Below are 14,525 nucleotides of genomic sequence, written 5' to 3' on the forward strand. Positions count from 1 at the left end.
TTGTGATTAAAGATTTGGGCTCCTCTAAAAATTACCGATTGGAGCTGGAGAGATGCTCAGTGGCCAAGAGCACTTGTTGCTCCTGAAGATAATCCAGGTTCAATTCCCAACACCCACATGGCCGTTCACAACCACCTGTAGCTCAGCTTCCACGGATTCTGACGCCTTCTTCTGACCTCTTTGGGCATTCAACACACATGGTACATATACATATACACAGGCAAAACACTCATACACACAAAACAAAACATCTTTTTTAAAGGCTGCTCTGTAAGGGTTTGTGTGATCACACATGGTTTTACCAATTAAAAAAACAATGAAGTTTGTGGATTTGGGTTCTGGTTCACTGGCAAAGCTCTTGTCTATCTATGTGTCTAATGCCTGGTTTCAGTTCCTAGTACTAAAAAAAAGGGAAAAAGAATGGGAGGGAGGGATGGGGGAAAAAGAAAAGAAAAGGAGGGGCTGGAGAGATGGCTCAGAGGTAAAGAACATTGACTGCTCTTCCAGAGGTCCTGAGTTCAATCCCCAGCAACCACATGGTGGCTCACAACCATCTACTATGAGATCAAGTGCCCTTTTCTGGTGTTCAGGCAAAACATGCAGCCAGAATACTGTATACATAATAAATAAATAAATAATATTTTTTTTTAAAAAGAAGAAAAGGAAAGGAAACAGTGGAGCCAGAAGTGCTAGCACACACCTTTGTTCCAGGACTCAGGAGGCAGAGGCCGGCAGAGCTCTAGAAGCTCTAGGTCAGCCTGATCTACATAGTAAGTTCCAGGTCAGCCCGAGCTATATAGTATTATCTGAAAAAATTAAGAGAAATTAAAATTCTAGATAGCACATTTTCACAGAACTTTATATGTACAGCTTCCATGAAGCCTGGATTCCACACAGTTCCAAGTATGTCTTTAGTGGTAATACTATGTTTGAATGTTATTTAGGATGTAACCATAGCGTGAGATTAATCACCACACTAAGTGCTGCTGCTCACTAACTAAGGAACCACAGCTGTCTCCTGGTCAGTTCACTCCCGTTTAGCTATCTAAGAGTGGCAACATCTCAGTAACAAATCAGAAATGCTAGCTCTTATGCCATGGAAAATTCTAGTAAATATCCGTGTAATAAATACCCTACATAAGTGTTGGGAGAGTAAGGATGAACTGACCCTGACTGAGGCCAGCCTGGGCTACGTAGTGAGTGTTCCAGATCAGTCTGAGCTACATAGTAAGAACTTGCCTCCAGAGAGAGAGACAGAGAGAGAGAGAGGAAAAAGAAAGAAAAGAGAAAGGAAAACTAAATGCAAACCTTCACATTTGCTCCACAGCTTTCAAAGATAAATCCACACTTTCCTACAAAACAAAGAAGAATTGCTTTATTTTGAATTTAATAATCAAATAAATGAAATTCTGATTTCTTTCAGAATATGCCTGGAACACAAAACCTAGCCGAGGCCCGTTTTCAGGACAAACTTACAATCCCACAGCAAAAAATCTCAATATCATGAACCGCACACAGCCAGTCCCCTCGGTGCACGGGAGGACAGACTGGGTGGCTAAGTACGGAGGCCACCGGTAGGAGGGGTGGACACCCTGAAACATCACTCCGCAGAGGACTGTCCAGCCCCTGACCCTGGGAGATGTCTACAGTCTATTTCTACTGAGTTCCCCAAGAAACACACCACTGTGGGTACCTCAAAGAGCAGAAGTCGGCTCCCGTTTTCCTCCTTTCCTGGAAATGCAATGCGTTTTCTTACTCGTGGCCCGCAGTGCTGATGTGGCCCGCAGTGCTGATGCAGCACCGTGCCGAGGACTTTCGAGGGGGATTTTACAGAGTATTGAATAAACTATTTGCCAAAGTATCAAGTATTTGATCTACAAATTACTAGACAAGTGCATAAGCTTTTATAGCTATGACTCTGGGAAGTAAGGGTAGAAAATTTCACTCTTGCTTGCTGCCTGTTAGCCTAAGCTATTGTTCTGGTCACTGCAGAGACCTTGTGGCCTCAGCAGTTGGCATAGTGGGAGGCAAGCATCTGGGTGGACTTAGCGGTGGCTCTCTCCACCTCGGCAGTGTCAGGAAGATGGTAGTTACCTTTTGGTTTTCTACATTTGGAACTCAGAGAGGAGTGATGGGGCATCTCTTAGCGGGAAACCAGCTTCTCTCCAGCCTCGAGAGACGAGTAGAGCGTGCCAGGCTGACGTGAGCCCTGTTGCCGGACCTTGAGCAAACCAAACTCAAGATGACCACCAGACTCTGTGGCTGGTAAGTTCTACATTGCTCACACCAGGGTTCTCGTCATCTCACCATTAAGAACGTTCTGGAAACCATATCTGATGCTTGTTCATCTGACTCTCCAACTCTTGCTTCTGTGTTTCTACCAGACACAAAGGTAAAGTGTGCCAGCTGACCCCCAGGCAAACCCTGGCTGCTGCAGGTTCTGATCTTCAAGTTCCAGCCACAGGGCAAACACGCTCAGTTGCCACAGTTTCGTGTAGTTCATTGTCCTTAGTTTTGTTACTAAATTGTTTTTTAATAGCTATTTTGAAGTTGGACTATTTTAAACCTGCCACTTGCTCGGCTGGACATGATTAGTACTGTATATTCTTTTGAAAGAATAATGTTATTGCCTGCTAATATTTTTATGTATGTCTGGCTTTGTAATAGATGCTGATATAATTGACATCATTTTGTGGGCATTGCTCATAGGCACATTATCAAATCATATATTTTTGTATAGAAGATATAGCTGTTCATATTTACATGTTTAAAATGTTAAACTTGAAATGGTAATTTATCCTGGTTATGTGGTTATGTGTATTTGTACAGTTTTATTGTCTTAGAGCTAATAAAAATTCCTTGGTGTTTCTGAGAAACATGGACTCTGATTACATATAAGGTTAACTAGTGTGGTTTTTTAATTATTAAACTTTATTATATCCTGTGGTCCATTTTGTTGTGGTTATTTTTCATATTTTTTTTATTTTTTAAGCAGCTTATATGTTTGGCATCGTTAGGACATTTTTGAACAATGTGTTTCTGTGGCTCTCCTTTCCCCGTCTCCCCTATCCCTTAGCTGCTCTTCCCACCCTGTCATGTCCCACGTGTCCTTCTGCCCATCCTTCCTCATCACCTGCCAGTACCCTCTCTCGGTCTCCTTTCTAAGTCTGTAGACTTTACCAGCCCTTATACTTTTGCATACATACATGTACACATTATAGGCTAGGAGTCACGTCGGAGGAAGAACGCGCAGTTTTAGCCTGTGTGTGGCCCTCTTGCTTGATATCATACTTTCTCAACCCCCCCATTTCCTGAAAATTTCATTTTTTTTGGTTATAGCTTATTTTCCATATCTACAGCACACTTTCATTTTCCATTTGTTAGTGGTTATCTAAGCTGGTTTTGTTTCCTTGCTGTCATAAGTATAGCAGCAGTAGATATGTGTGCCAGTGTCCCTGGCAGAGGATAGGTCCTTCGCAGGGGTTGTGGAAGTTTCGGGTTTACAGAGTATGAATTCCCATGTACCCTTCATCCTCCCCCAACTTTCCCTATTACCAACATCTTGCATCGCTGTGGTACCTCTCTCTTTCTCTCTCCCCCCTCCTATGCTGGGGATGGAACCCAGGGCTTTATACATGCTAAGTAAGCTACACTAAGTCATACTCCCAGGCCTTAGAATCTATGTCTCTTAACTGTTCTATTTCTAGAACGCCCCATAGCTGGAACCATAAACTATGTTACTCTTTCAGACTGGCTACTTTCACTTAGCAATTGTGCATTTAAAGTTCTTACATATGTTTAGTTCCAGAGCTTTTTTTATATTTATCTGTGAATCAAATTTTGTTGTCACATACTAAAGGACATCTTAATTGATTCCACATCCGGGCAGGGGAATTGCAAGTTCAAGTCCTTTATGGGCCACAAAACAAATTCAAAGCCTGGACAACTTAGCACGACCTGACATCAAAAACAGTAAAAGCCTGCTCCATGGTAGAGTGTTTGCATGGCATGCACAAAGCTCTGGATTCAAACCAGCGCCACAAAATGACAAAAAATAACGTCTTTTCTTTCTTGTTGCTTTTCCTTTACGAGACCAACACAGTGGGGTGATGTGGGATTTTCCTCTGTATGCTTTACTACCTTTGGTTAATACAGAAGTTCCTTTGGCCTATGGCAGGGCAGAATTTAAGTAGGCGGGAAAACTAAACTGAACGCAGGGAGAAAGGTGAAGTCAGGAGATGCTGAAGGAGAAAGATACCAGAACCTTACCAGTAAGCCACAGCCTCGTGGAAATATATAGACTAATAGAAATGGGTTAATTTAAGATATAAGAGCTAGCTAGGCATATGTCTGAGCCATTGGCCAGGGTTGTAATGAATATAGCTTTTATGTGGTGATTCAGATCTGGGTGACTGGGAAACGAAAAAGTAGTTGGCTGGCAGGGATGTATTTTGGCTCATTATTCTGGAGGTACTGACCCAAATTCCAGTAGCCCCATTGCTCTGATACTCTGGTTTGGGTGTTAGACATGGGGATAGAACACTTGCCTGACATGTATGAGGCTCTCTGGGTTGTTTGTTCAGCACTGCTAAACAAAATCACCGTGCAGTAAACAAAAAGCATGTATGTTCAGCTAAGATGTGCCTAGGATATGCATGAACCCACATTTGAGCCTTAGTGCCACAGCAATATTCAAGCTGTGAATGGCGGCACACACCTGTAGCCCCAGGTACTTGAGAGGCTGGGGCAGGATTATTTGAATTTAACTGAACATGGCCAGCCTAGACAACATGGCATAACCACACTCAAGTTACTTCAATCTGATTCTGATTCCCCAGAGAATGGACCTACACTATGCACCACTCAACTGTAAATGATTTTTTTTTAATTGCTGATGTCAATTGATTTGGTACAACTACACGTGGAAGGTGATCACTATGACAAGGGCTATAGAATCATCTTTTTTTTTTTTTTGAGACAGGGTTTCTTGTAGCTTTGGAACCTGTCTTGGAATTAGCTCTTGTAGACCAGGCTGACCTCAAACTCAGAGATCCACCTGCCTCTCGAGTGCTGGGATTAAAGGCATGTTCAACCACCACCCAGCCTCGTTTCAGATCTATTAAAGTTTTCAAGACAGCATCATCAAGCACCTGTCCTTGACATGACTACAGCAGTCACTCTACACCAGGACGTGAAAAAAGACCCGGGGTCTCAGATGAGAAACGAGTCAGGGCTCCAGTACTAAAACATGCAGTGCACAGTACAGTGCCCTGACCAGCTGCACAGAATTCTGGGCAATATACTTCAAGAAGGCTAAATCCTGTAACACCACCACTCCAGAAAATGAAACTGTGAGCTCGAGGCCACCGTGGGATATATAGAAAGATCCAGCCTTTAAAAAAAGACATGCATGTCAAGACATACCCTCTATTATAAGCATAGTGCAGATATTCAGAATCGTATTTAAGGATGATCTGGATGTCAGGCACATCTCTAATCCTAGCACTTGGAAGGCAGAGGCAAGGCAGTGAGCAGAGGAAGGTAGCTCAGGCTACAACGGGAGGTTGTAGTTGCAGACACTAAGCCTGCTTTCAAGACACTTAAAAGCAGATGTGAGGTTTTAAGTCCCTGTTTGCATGACAGTCCTACCTTAGAAATTCCCAAAGGGTATTTTGGTTTGGGTTTTTCTTTTTCTTTTTTCTTTTGTTTTTGAGACAGCATTTCTCTGTGTAGCTTTGGAGCCTGTCCTGGAACACACTCTGTAGCCCAGAGGCTGGCCTTGAACTCATAGAGCTCCACCTGCCTCTGTCTCCCAAGTGCTGGGATTGAAGGTGTGTGCCACCACCACCCAGCTCACAAATTATTTTTATTTATTTATTTATTTTTATTTTATTTTTTTAAAAAATATGGAACGCTTCACGAATTTGCGTGTCATCCTTGCGCAGGGGCCATGCTAATCTTCTCTGTATCATTCCAATTTTAGTATATGTGATGCCGAAGCGAGCACCACAAATTATTTTTAAAACAAGCTTCCAGACAATGTCCAGTCAAACAATAACACTCCTTGGTCATTCCAAACGGGGAATCCCTAAGTATGACACTCACGGATCCCCTCATGGCTCTTCACTGTCCTGCTCTCCACATCTTAGGCAACATCCCAGTCACTCCAACAAAGAACACCCGAGAAGTGTTCTTAATAGCAAACTTTATTTTCACTGGTATTTGACAGGAACATGATTTCATAGCAGACCTATACAAAAGATCCCACATCACAAATGTCACCGAGAGATTTCACACACTCTGGGCAGGCCTTGTGGCTCTGGGGCCCCCCATGTTGGCACCCTTGTCTACTGGTCCAGGAGACATGCCATCATACAAGAACGAAACTGCATGAAGGCAGCATCTGCTCTCAGGCTTGACGCTTGCCACCCCTGACCAGTTACAACAGCAAAAGCTCACTGTCACCTCTGCGTGCTCGGTGGACATTTGTAAAATGTCAGAATATGTAAATACGCTGCACTTTTTTCTTCAGACATTGTAAATGTGGACATGTGGGGAGTTTCAGTTCTTCAGGGGCCCAAACGCAGGTGTGGCTACTACGGATGAGAACCCAACACACTGATTCCAAGCTTGGCAACCATCAGCAAACTGTTCAAAGAAAAACAAGTGATCAGGCTAAGGACATACAGGTGAGGGTTGTTTCGAAGGATCAAAGGCTGCAGGTCCCACTCAACTGTGTGTGAAGGGAGGAGCTGAAGTAGAGCAGTCTGGAAGAAAACATCTCCTTCCAGGAGGCAAAGAAAAACCACAGAAGTCTCACAGGGGCACACGGTACCCCTAGACCAATGCCAATAATCTGGAAGAGCTGAGGAAATGAGGGGAAGAGAGAACAAAGCCTCAGAAGTCACAGGGTTGGCCAATTAACAGCAGGTGTCCTGCCTCCCAGTCTAGTGTCGTGACCTTGGCCTATGTTTAAGACTTTGGTTAACAGCATAAACATAGCCAAAGACCAAGTATCTATATCTTCCTGAGACAGGTTTTGTTGTTGCTTTTGTGTTTTTTTTTTTTTTAATTCTCCTTCCTCCAGAATGTGTTTATTATACTTAAGAACTTGTCAATTTAAGACAGTTTCACAATTAAATAGAAAATGGAATTCAGTAAAAGAAATTTCGTTTTAGCAAAACTTTTAATACGGGACCTTCAAGTAACTAACAAACAGGGAACCAACACGGACAGTCTCACACAGCCACACCCAGGGGTTTGCTCAGAGGCTTGTGACATTAGTAGTAGAGTCTGGGGCAGTCCACAGAGCAAATTCAAGATCATGTCTACAATGAATGAATATACTTAAGTCCTAAATCAACTACGAAGGCTTTTTTCGTCTTTTCCATATGTGGAGAAAACTCCCTCTAAAAAATGGGAGTTGAAGTCTAGGATCAGGCACACTGAAGTGACCGAATGAAGTGTCTTGAGCAAAAAGCCAACCACAGTCTGGGTGAAGAGAAATGGAAAGGCAAGTACCTGGCACCTGCGATTAGACCTGCAGGCATGAATTTCCCGGAGTTGTAGAACCTCATCCCCATAATGCCAGCCAAGGTCCCGGATGTAGCTGAAAAAGAGAAGTCCAACAGTCAGCACATCCTCCATGTAGGGGAGGAGTGAAGTCCTGCTTCCTTTTCGAGGTCCAGACTTCACCCTATAATGGTGGGGGTTGGGGGAACACTGAGCTTCACTGCTGCCCACAATAGTCAGATCTAAGTACAAATACTGGCCACATTCTGCTATAGTTGACTCTGGACTCTTCCTTGAAGCTGATATTCTGAGTGCTTAGTTCTCATCTCAGGGCTTCCTTTGGAGTTTATGGAGTGGACAGAGGTAGATCAATGAAGCTTTGAAGGCTACATCCACCTTAGGTCTCCAACCTATTTCCTGGCCCCTCAAGGTGTGAATGCACCCCTACCGCAAAGGGCTGGGCCACTCCCACCACCGTGCCTTCGGTCTCTGAAACACAAGAGCAACTGAGCTGTCAGGTGTTGTCTGGTGACAGAGTGACCTCCCCAAGCCCAGCCTGCCAGAAAGGCCTCATTTCCACAACTCTTCTGCAAAAACCCATGCTTTACTTCCACCTCCTCAAAAACATCGTGCAGTTCCTTTACCCTACATGCTGGCTATCAGGTGTTTTGGCAGAGAAACGTTGACTGCATTTGCTAAGCTAGAGACTAACTGCATTCAACAATACGACCTTTCGGTGTTTGAGCCTCGAGATACAAGCTAGCTTAAAGAATCACACACAAAGTCTAATTTGTTCTACAATGATTGCTACACACACGACCTGACAGGGAGAAGGGAGCTGATTCAGGAACTTTACGGAAGGATAAACTAGAGAAGCAAAGACTTAGCCACTATCGGCAACCAGAGCAGGTGGTGTGTGTCTGTGGTCTCAGTTCCACGGAGACTGAAGGCGGGCCACAAGTTCAAAGACAGCCTTGACAACTTAACAAGGCTCTGCTGTGGAATAATCCTTCTGTACACTGTGAATACGTATTACTCCCATTGGTTAATAAAAAGCTGACAGGCCAGTACCTGGGCAGGAAGTTAGGTGGGAAGACCAAACTGAGAATGATGGGAAGGAAGAGGGTGGAGTCATAGAGATGCCTGTCAGCTGCACAGGAAGACATGCTGGAGGACAGGTAAAGCCACAAGGCAATGCATAGATTAATAGAAATGGGTTAATTTAAATGTAAGAGTTAGCCAGTAATAAGCCTGAGCTATCAACTGAGCATTTGTAATTAGTATTAAGCCTCTTAGTGATTATTTGGGACCAAGCAGGCAGGACAGGAAACGTCTACTTATACTAGCCTCCAAATTTGAAAAAAGAAAGAAAAATAAAAAAGATGATGCAGCTGCAGACACAACCAAGTAGTAGAGAAATAGGACTAGGGAGGTGGTGGCCATGGAGACGGGGACAAAGACAGCACTGCTGGAGGCAGAGGGCAAGAGCACCCCAAAGCTGAATACATGAAGACTGGGTGCTTGTGAAAGCAGTGGACCTGGCGGATGTGCTGAAACACCTGCACGCATGAGGAGCTTTAGCACAGAAGTTCTCAACCAGTGGGTCCTGCATATCAGATGTTTACATCAATACTCATAACCATACCAAAATTAGTTAGGAAGTAGCAACAAAATAATTTTATGGCTGGGAGTCACCACAACATGAGGTACTGCATTAAAGGGTCACAGCATTAGGAAGGTTGGGAACCGTTGATTTAGCAGAGAAGCTTTTCCTTCATGTCCTGAAAACAAGGCATGACCTTCAATGGTGCTGCCAAGAGAAGAGCCAGGCCCTAAGCAGAGGTGCTTGCTAGTCAGAAAGGAAGAGAGAAGGCAACAGAAAAAACTGACAGAAGATCATCAGTGGTCACCTGTGTGGAGGAGAGACTCGGAAAAGTTTTGTACAGACACAGGTCACTGCAAGACTTGGGGCGGGGGGGGGGGGGGCGTAAGCATTCTATGGTCAAGAGAATGAAGACTGAAGAGCATCCATGATGTCTGAGAGAGGAAGAGATGAGAAGCTTCTGAGAGGGAAGGGCAAAGCCAGTGACTGAAGGGGAAGTAGGCCCAGCGGTCCTTCCTTTTCTAACGCAGGCAAAGCTGACTGCATGGGAGCTTTATGTGTGGGAGCCCGCAATAGGAGTGATTCTAAATAAATGGCAGACCCTAGGTAGTCCACAGTTCAGGAGCCAAAGCCCTGAGAGAAGAGCTGCCTTGGACAGGGAGAGAAACGGGAAACTGGATGGCCTGGAAGCTGATGGTTGTAATCAACATCAGTGGCTCCTTTCAGTCAAGTACTCGTGGGGTCACCTGAAGGGAGAACACTGGGATCAGAGAGCCACTCCAAACCATGATGAGGAAGCTGTTCAGAAGAACCAGGGGCTCAGCGCATCCTCTCCTCAGACTGCCCACAGCTGGCCTCGCTTCCTACTCCAACAGCTGGGGAAACCCCTCTGGGAGGGTTAGAGATGCCCATGTTCTTACACTGTGGGTATGAGGCACACAGGTGCCACGCCCCTGACAAAAGCAAGCACCAGGGTGGAGACGGAGAAAAACGTGTCAAAGGTCACTATGAGAGGCTATCATCTCCCCCACACCCACCTCCCAACCCGGCTGGTTGGGCTGCACCAGGGCACTTGTCTACAGTTCCACAGAGTCACATTACCTGTTCGGGACTGTGGACCCCCAGACCCTGAATTTCCTGTGAACAGCTTGTTTTCCTAAGCTTGCAGCTGCTCTGAGCAAACAACTTGTTCTGTGCTTGCAGCTGCTCTAAGCATAAGACAGGGGAGTGAAATTTTTGGTGGGCTTGCAGCTGAGAGTTAAGGAGTGGCCACTGGTCAAGGAGATCCTACCTAAGCTGCCCTGGAACACAATAAAGTTGGAATTCTTGATTCAAGGGGGCATTCCTGTTTCAAGGATGACCCGTGTCTCTGTCTGTGTGTTTCAATCTCCAGCCCCTTACATGGCTCGCAAACCATATTGTAGCACACAGAACAGGCACTGCGTTACAAGTACCTGACTTCCCAATGAACTTGAATGCTCCCCAAAGGCAAGGTCTGTGTCTGACAGAATTAACTGTCCATAAAAGGGGAGAGACGCTCAACTGGGGAAAAGGCTACGTGGACTCAGGGCCTCATGGGATGTGTGAGATTTCTCTTAAGTTTCAAGCAAGCTGTCTTGAGTGTGAAAGCTCAGCAGTTAACACACACTGTTTAAAACACATCTCACCGGGAAAATTAAATCCGTGTAGTATAAAACCCTTCTGCATTCTGTATACGAAAGGGAAACAACCCAAGGTTCACCACCGTGAGCCCCACCTAGACCTTGGCAGAAGCAGGTGACTTGGCAGGAAAAAGAACTCGCCACACCTGCCCACCAGCGTGTCAGAACCAAACAGAACACAGCTGCAGAGTCTGAGGCAAACCTACCTAGGAAAACCCACACATTCCTGGGATCCTGGGACAGCTGGTAAGCACCAAGGCCTGCGAGGCCCCCGAAGAAGAGTCCGGCAGCCAGGGACGGCACACTGCCTGGGGAGAAGCAAACAGGCATGCATCTGGGTTGTAATGTCACACATTACAGATGGAATCTAGGAGACTTCCCTCCCCTCCAGAGTAAAACTACAAAAGAGCGTTCCCAAGGCTTAGAGCCACAGGGCTCCCAGAAGAGGGGAGTCTAGGCCTGTAGGCAGAGTACTGAGAATACTGTATACATAATAAATAAATAAATCTTTTTAAAAAAAAAAGAGGGGAGTCTACCAGAGAAGATGGGATCTTACCATCCCTGTTGGGAGCTACTGGGGGCTGTGGTCCCCTGGACCCTGGATTCCCTGTGAGCGGCTTGTTTTCCTCTGCTCTGAGCAACCTGCAGCTGCTCTGAGGACGAGACCCTGATGGCAGGCTGGTGGGTCTGCAGCTGAGCTGGGGCGTGGCCAGAACCCTATATAAGCTGCCCCTGGGCACAATAAACTCAGCACTCTTGTACCAAGAGTGACCCGTGTCTCTGTCTCCATCTCTCTCTGCGTCTGTCTGTGTTTTTAAGGCTCTCAGCCCAGTTCCTGGCTTGGGTACCAACTTGTAGCAGCACGGGAGCTACGGTGTAGCCTCCACGCAGTGCGGACTGTGTTCTTTACAAGCGGAGGCCCTCAGCGAGATCAGGAACTACGGATCCCTGAGAGATCGCTCATGATTATATAGAAAAGGGGCATTCTTGTATCAAGAATGACACGTGTCCTCGTGTCTCTGTCTGTCTGTCTGTGTGCGCGTGTGATTTTAAGTCTCAAGCCTGGTTCCTGTAGTGCAAGCGCCACAGGACGGTCAGTTTTTACACACCCCAGCCCTCGCTCCGTCAGGAGGGGGGACTCAATACAATGCTTGTCTAACCCACACAAGGCCCTGGCTTCAGGCTGGTGTTAAACAGATAACACACACTGCGTAGAGACAAGGTTTCCCTCTCGAGGACCTGACAGTGCACTGGGATCTGGTGTATGGCAAAGGGTGATAACAACCACCCACTACCACCTCTGCCTATCTGTAAACAGAAAAAAAAAAGAAAAAAGATGCCTGGCTCAACTTATCCAGATAGCCCAAGGCCAGTGCAGGAAGAGCCAGGAGCCTGACTATGCAGGCTGCACTCAGGGGCCTAGCAAAGCCAAGTGGAGCAAAACTAGGCTTCAAGGACCCTGGGGACCCCCATTTCACTGGAATCACTGACAGTTTTAAGAGTAACAGGAAGGGCTGGAGAGATGGCTCAGCAGTTAAGAGCACTGACTCTTCTTCCAGAGGTCCTGAGTTCAATTCCCAGCAACCACATGGTGGCTCACAACCATCTACAATGAGATCTGGTGCCCTCTTCAGGGGTACAAATACACATGTAGGCAGAGTATTGTATTCATAACAAACAAACAAACAAATAAATAAATAAAAAGAGTAACAGGAAGGGCTTACCTGCTTTTGCATAGCCAATAATCCCACCAGTGGCAACCAGGGCTGCATAGCCGAAGCCAAGATAATGTAAAGGCACCCTGGAATGGCAAAAGGGAGAAGCCAGTGACAACCAAGTTTAAAACACAGCACAAAAATCACAGTGTGAAGCTCAGGCTGGAGATCCGAGTCTGACTGGATTACAGGGCAGAAGGAGAAAACCAACTCCGACAAACTGTCCTCTGACCCCTGGACACGCAACATGACACTTGTGCATCTTAAACTATGTTAAACAAACATGGTTTTTAAAATCACTGGCAGGGATAAAAAAAAAAGTCATTTCTAGCAAATCTTGTTACTGTATGGACAGAACTAGAGGCTGGGTGACAAGCCAGAACTAGCCAGAGGTCGAATTCAATTCAAATCCAGGTCAAAGGCCACTAGTTCATGGATCATGCCACAACCCATGCTGCCCCTCGGCTGTGGTAGGCTGAAGGCTCCTGTCACATGCTCTGGTTTTAGAAGCTCTGGGTGATTCTATTCCCACACAGTGGGCACTTACAGTGGGCCACTGTCCTTCTGCATTGTTCACTTTGGAGATCACACCAGGCCTGCACCTGTGGGGGAGAGGTCAGAGCAGTTAGAACACTCACGCCTTGTAGTCAGAAAGAAATGAGTTCAAAGTACAGCTCTCCGTAGTGGTGCAAACAGGTCCTTGGGCACACACGCAGCCTCTGGTCGCCCTAGAGCTGCAACCCGGTGAAGGTAACTGGGTTAACGGGTAAAGCCTTCCTTCCGTATGAACGGAAGTGCTGGAGAAGCACCAAGTATTTCTACAACCTTCGCTATAGCACAGACTCACAGGACTCCTTCTGCTTAGTACCTGTCCACAGCTGACTGTTTCAGCAGTTAATTGAGTGGTGGCTAAATCAGAAACCAAACGGCCTATGCCTCAACTCTTCTAATCCTCTCTGAGGGTCAGAACGCTGTTTCCTCACATATGTCAACACTCAACTTACAAACTTTTAGAAACCCTTGGATCCGACACTCAACTCCTGCTAGGCTGGAGCGAGGGACAAGAAAATGCCCGGGAGCCCGAGTCACAATTGCACTGGGCTCCACACGCCAACAAAGTAACTAACTCCTGCTCTCTCACAAAACAACCCTCTGCAGCACCGAAGCAGCGCAGGCGCGTTTGGGTCTCCACTCCCGGAAGGCTGGGAACCTCCGGGTCAGGAGAGAGTCGAAAGCGCCCAGTTCAAGAACGTTTTAGAGGAGCAGAGAGCGGGCCGGTGAAGCGAGCTCAGCAGCGGGTGCACCGGAGAGTCCCCCGCGCCTGCGGGCTGGGCGGCCGCGTGCGAAACAATTCCCGAGTGGCAAAAGGAGCAAAGTAAGAACACACCGGAATCGGAGCCCCTGCGCTGAAGGACGAACGTGCGAACGCACAGCAAGGGAAGCAGGTCCAGAGTCAGGTCTGCAGACGTCACTGCGCGCGCTGCGTCCGGGCGGGAAGGGCGGGACTTGAAGCGATGGGCGGAGCCTAGGGGAGAGGATGGGCGGCCCCTAGGGCGGGAGAGGGGCGGGGCTTAGTTCCGGGCCCGTTGTATTTTGCTTTCTTGGGAGACGTGGGTTTGGCTTCCAGGTCTGGGTCCCAGCTTTGAGGCAAGGAAGAGGTGCGGTGCCTGACCCATAAGCTGCCATTGGGAGGATGAGTTGGAGGGGTTTCGTTTAGCACAGAGAAATATCAAGACAACACTCAAAATCAGTAGCCAGTGTCTCTATTATTAAATCAAACTTTTACATCTAATGTTTTTATCTGCATAAATGCCTCAGGATAAAAGCCCTTGGGACACATACCTTGCTTGAGCCAGCAATAATAGACAGCAGCTGGAAAAATATCCAGGCTACCAAAGGAAGAAAATCCTTCAAGTTGTCCACAACTGTCTCTCCCATTCCTCTCACAGCACCTTCACACATATGTGAAGGCAAAACACCAATGCACATAAAATAAAAATAAAACTTATCATAGATTTTACTTTAAGTCGGGCT

The 14,525-nt window shown here is 46.4% G+C and overlaps 2 protein-coding genes and 1 non-coding gene across 5 annotated transcripts in view; 1 reads left to right on the plus strand and 2 right to left on the minus strand.

The window, feature by feature from the left end:
• Mak (male germ cell associated kinase) overlaps positions 1 to 2,949 on the plus strand; it is a 44,210-nt gene extending 41,261 nt beyond the window's left edge. The window contains exon 14 of one of the 2 annotated variants that reach the window (XM_075969837.1): positions 1,424 to 2,949. In XM_075969837.1, the coding sequence (XP_075825952.1) occupies positions 1,424 to 1,578 (155 nt within the window). In that variant the 3' untranslated portion in view covers positions 1,579 to 2,949. The remainder of the gene's footprint in view (positions 1 to 1,423) is intronic. The other variant, XM_075969838.1, reaches the window with a different exon arrangement.
• Positions 2,950 to 5,900: 2,951 nt separating this feature from the next.
• On the minus strand, positions 5,901 to 6,007 carry LOC142849145 (U6 spliceosomal RNA). Its single transcript, XR_012910541.1, has one exon. It is a non-coding gene; the product is annotated as a U6 spliceosomal RNA (small nuclear RNA).
• Positions 6,008 to 6,188: 181 nt separating this feature from the next.
• Tmem14c (transmembrane protein 14C) lies at positions 6,189 to 13,984 on the minus strand. Of its 2 annotated transcripts, none has more exons than XM_075969839.1 (6): positions 13,879 to 13,984; positions 13,039 to 13,093; positions 12,501 to 12,577; positions 10,983 to 11,084; positions 7,522 to 7,609; positions 6,189 to 6,648 (listed from the first exon to the last, which is right to left on the minus strand). In XM_075969839.1, exons 2-6 carry the CDS (start codon positions 13,059 to 13,061, stop codon positions 6,597 to 6,599), a joined length of 342 nt encoding a protein of 113 aa, XP_075825954.1. In that variant the 5' UTR covers positions 13,062 to 13,093; positions 13,879 to 13,984; the 3' UTR covers positions 6,189 to 6,596. The 2 variants fall into 2 exon arrangements, with proteins under 2 accessions (XP_075825954.1, XP_075825955.1); XM_075969840.1 differs by lacking the exon at positions 13,879 to 13,984 and adding an exon at positions 13,360 to 13,650.
• Between the last annotated feature and the right edge of the window lie 541 nt (positions 13,985 to 14,525).

This window comes from Microtus pennsylvanicus, chromosome 4 (assembly GCF_037038515.1).
Source record: "Microtus pennsylvanicus isolate mMicPen1 chromosome 4, mMicPen1.hap1, whole genome shotgun sequence".
NCBI classification, from domain to species: Eukaryota; Metazoa; Chordata; class Mammalia; order Rodentia; family Cricetidae; genus Microtus; species Microtus pennsylvanicus.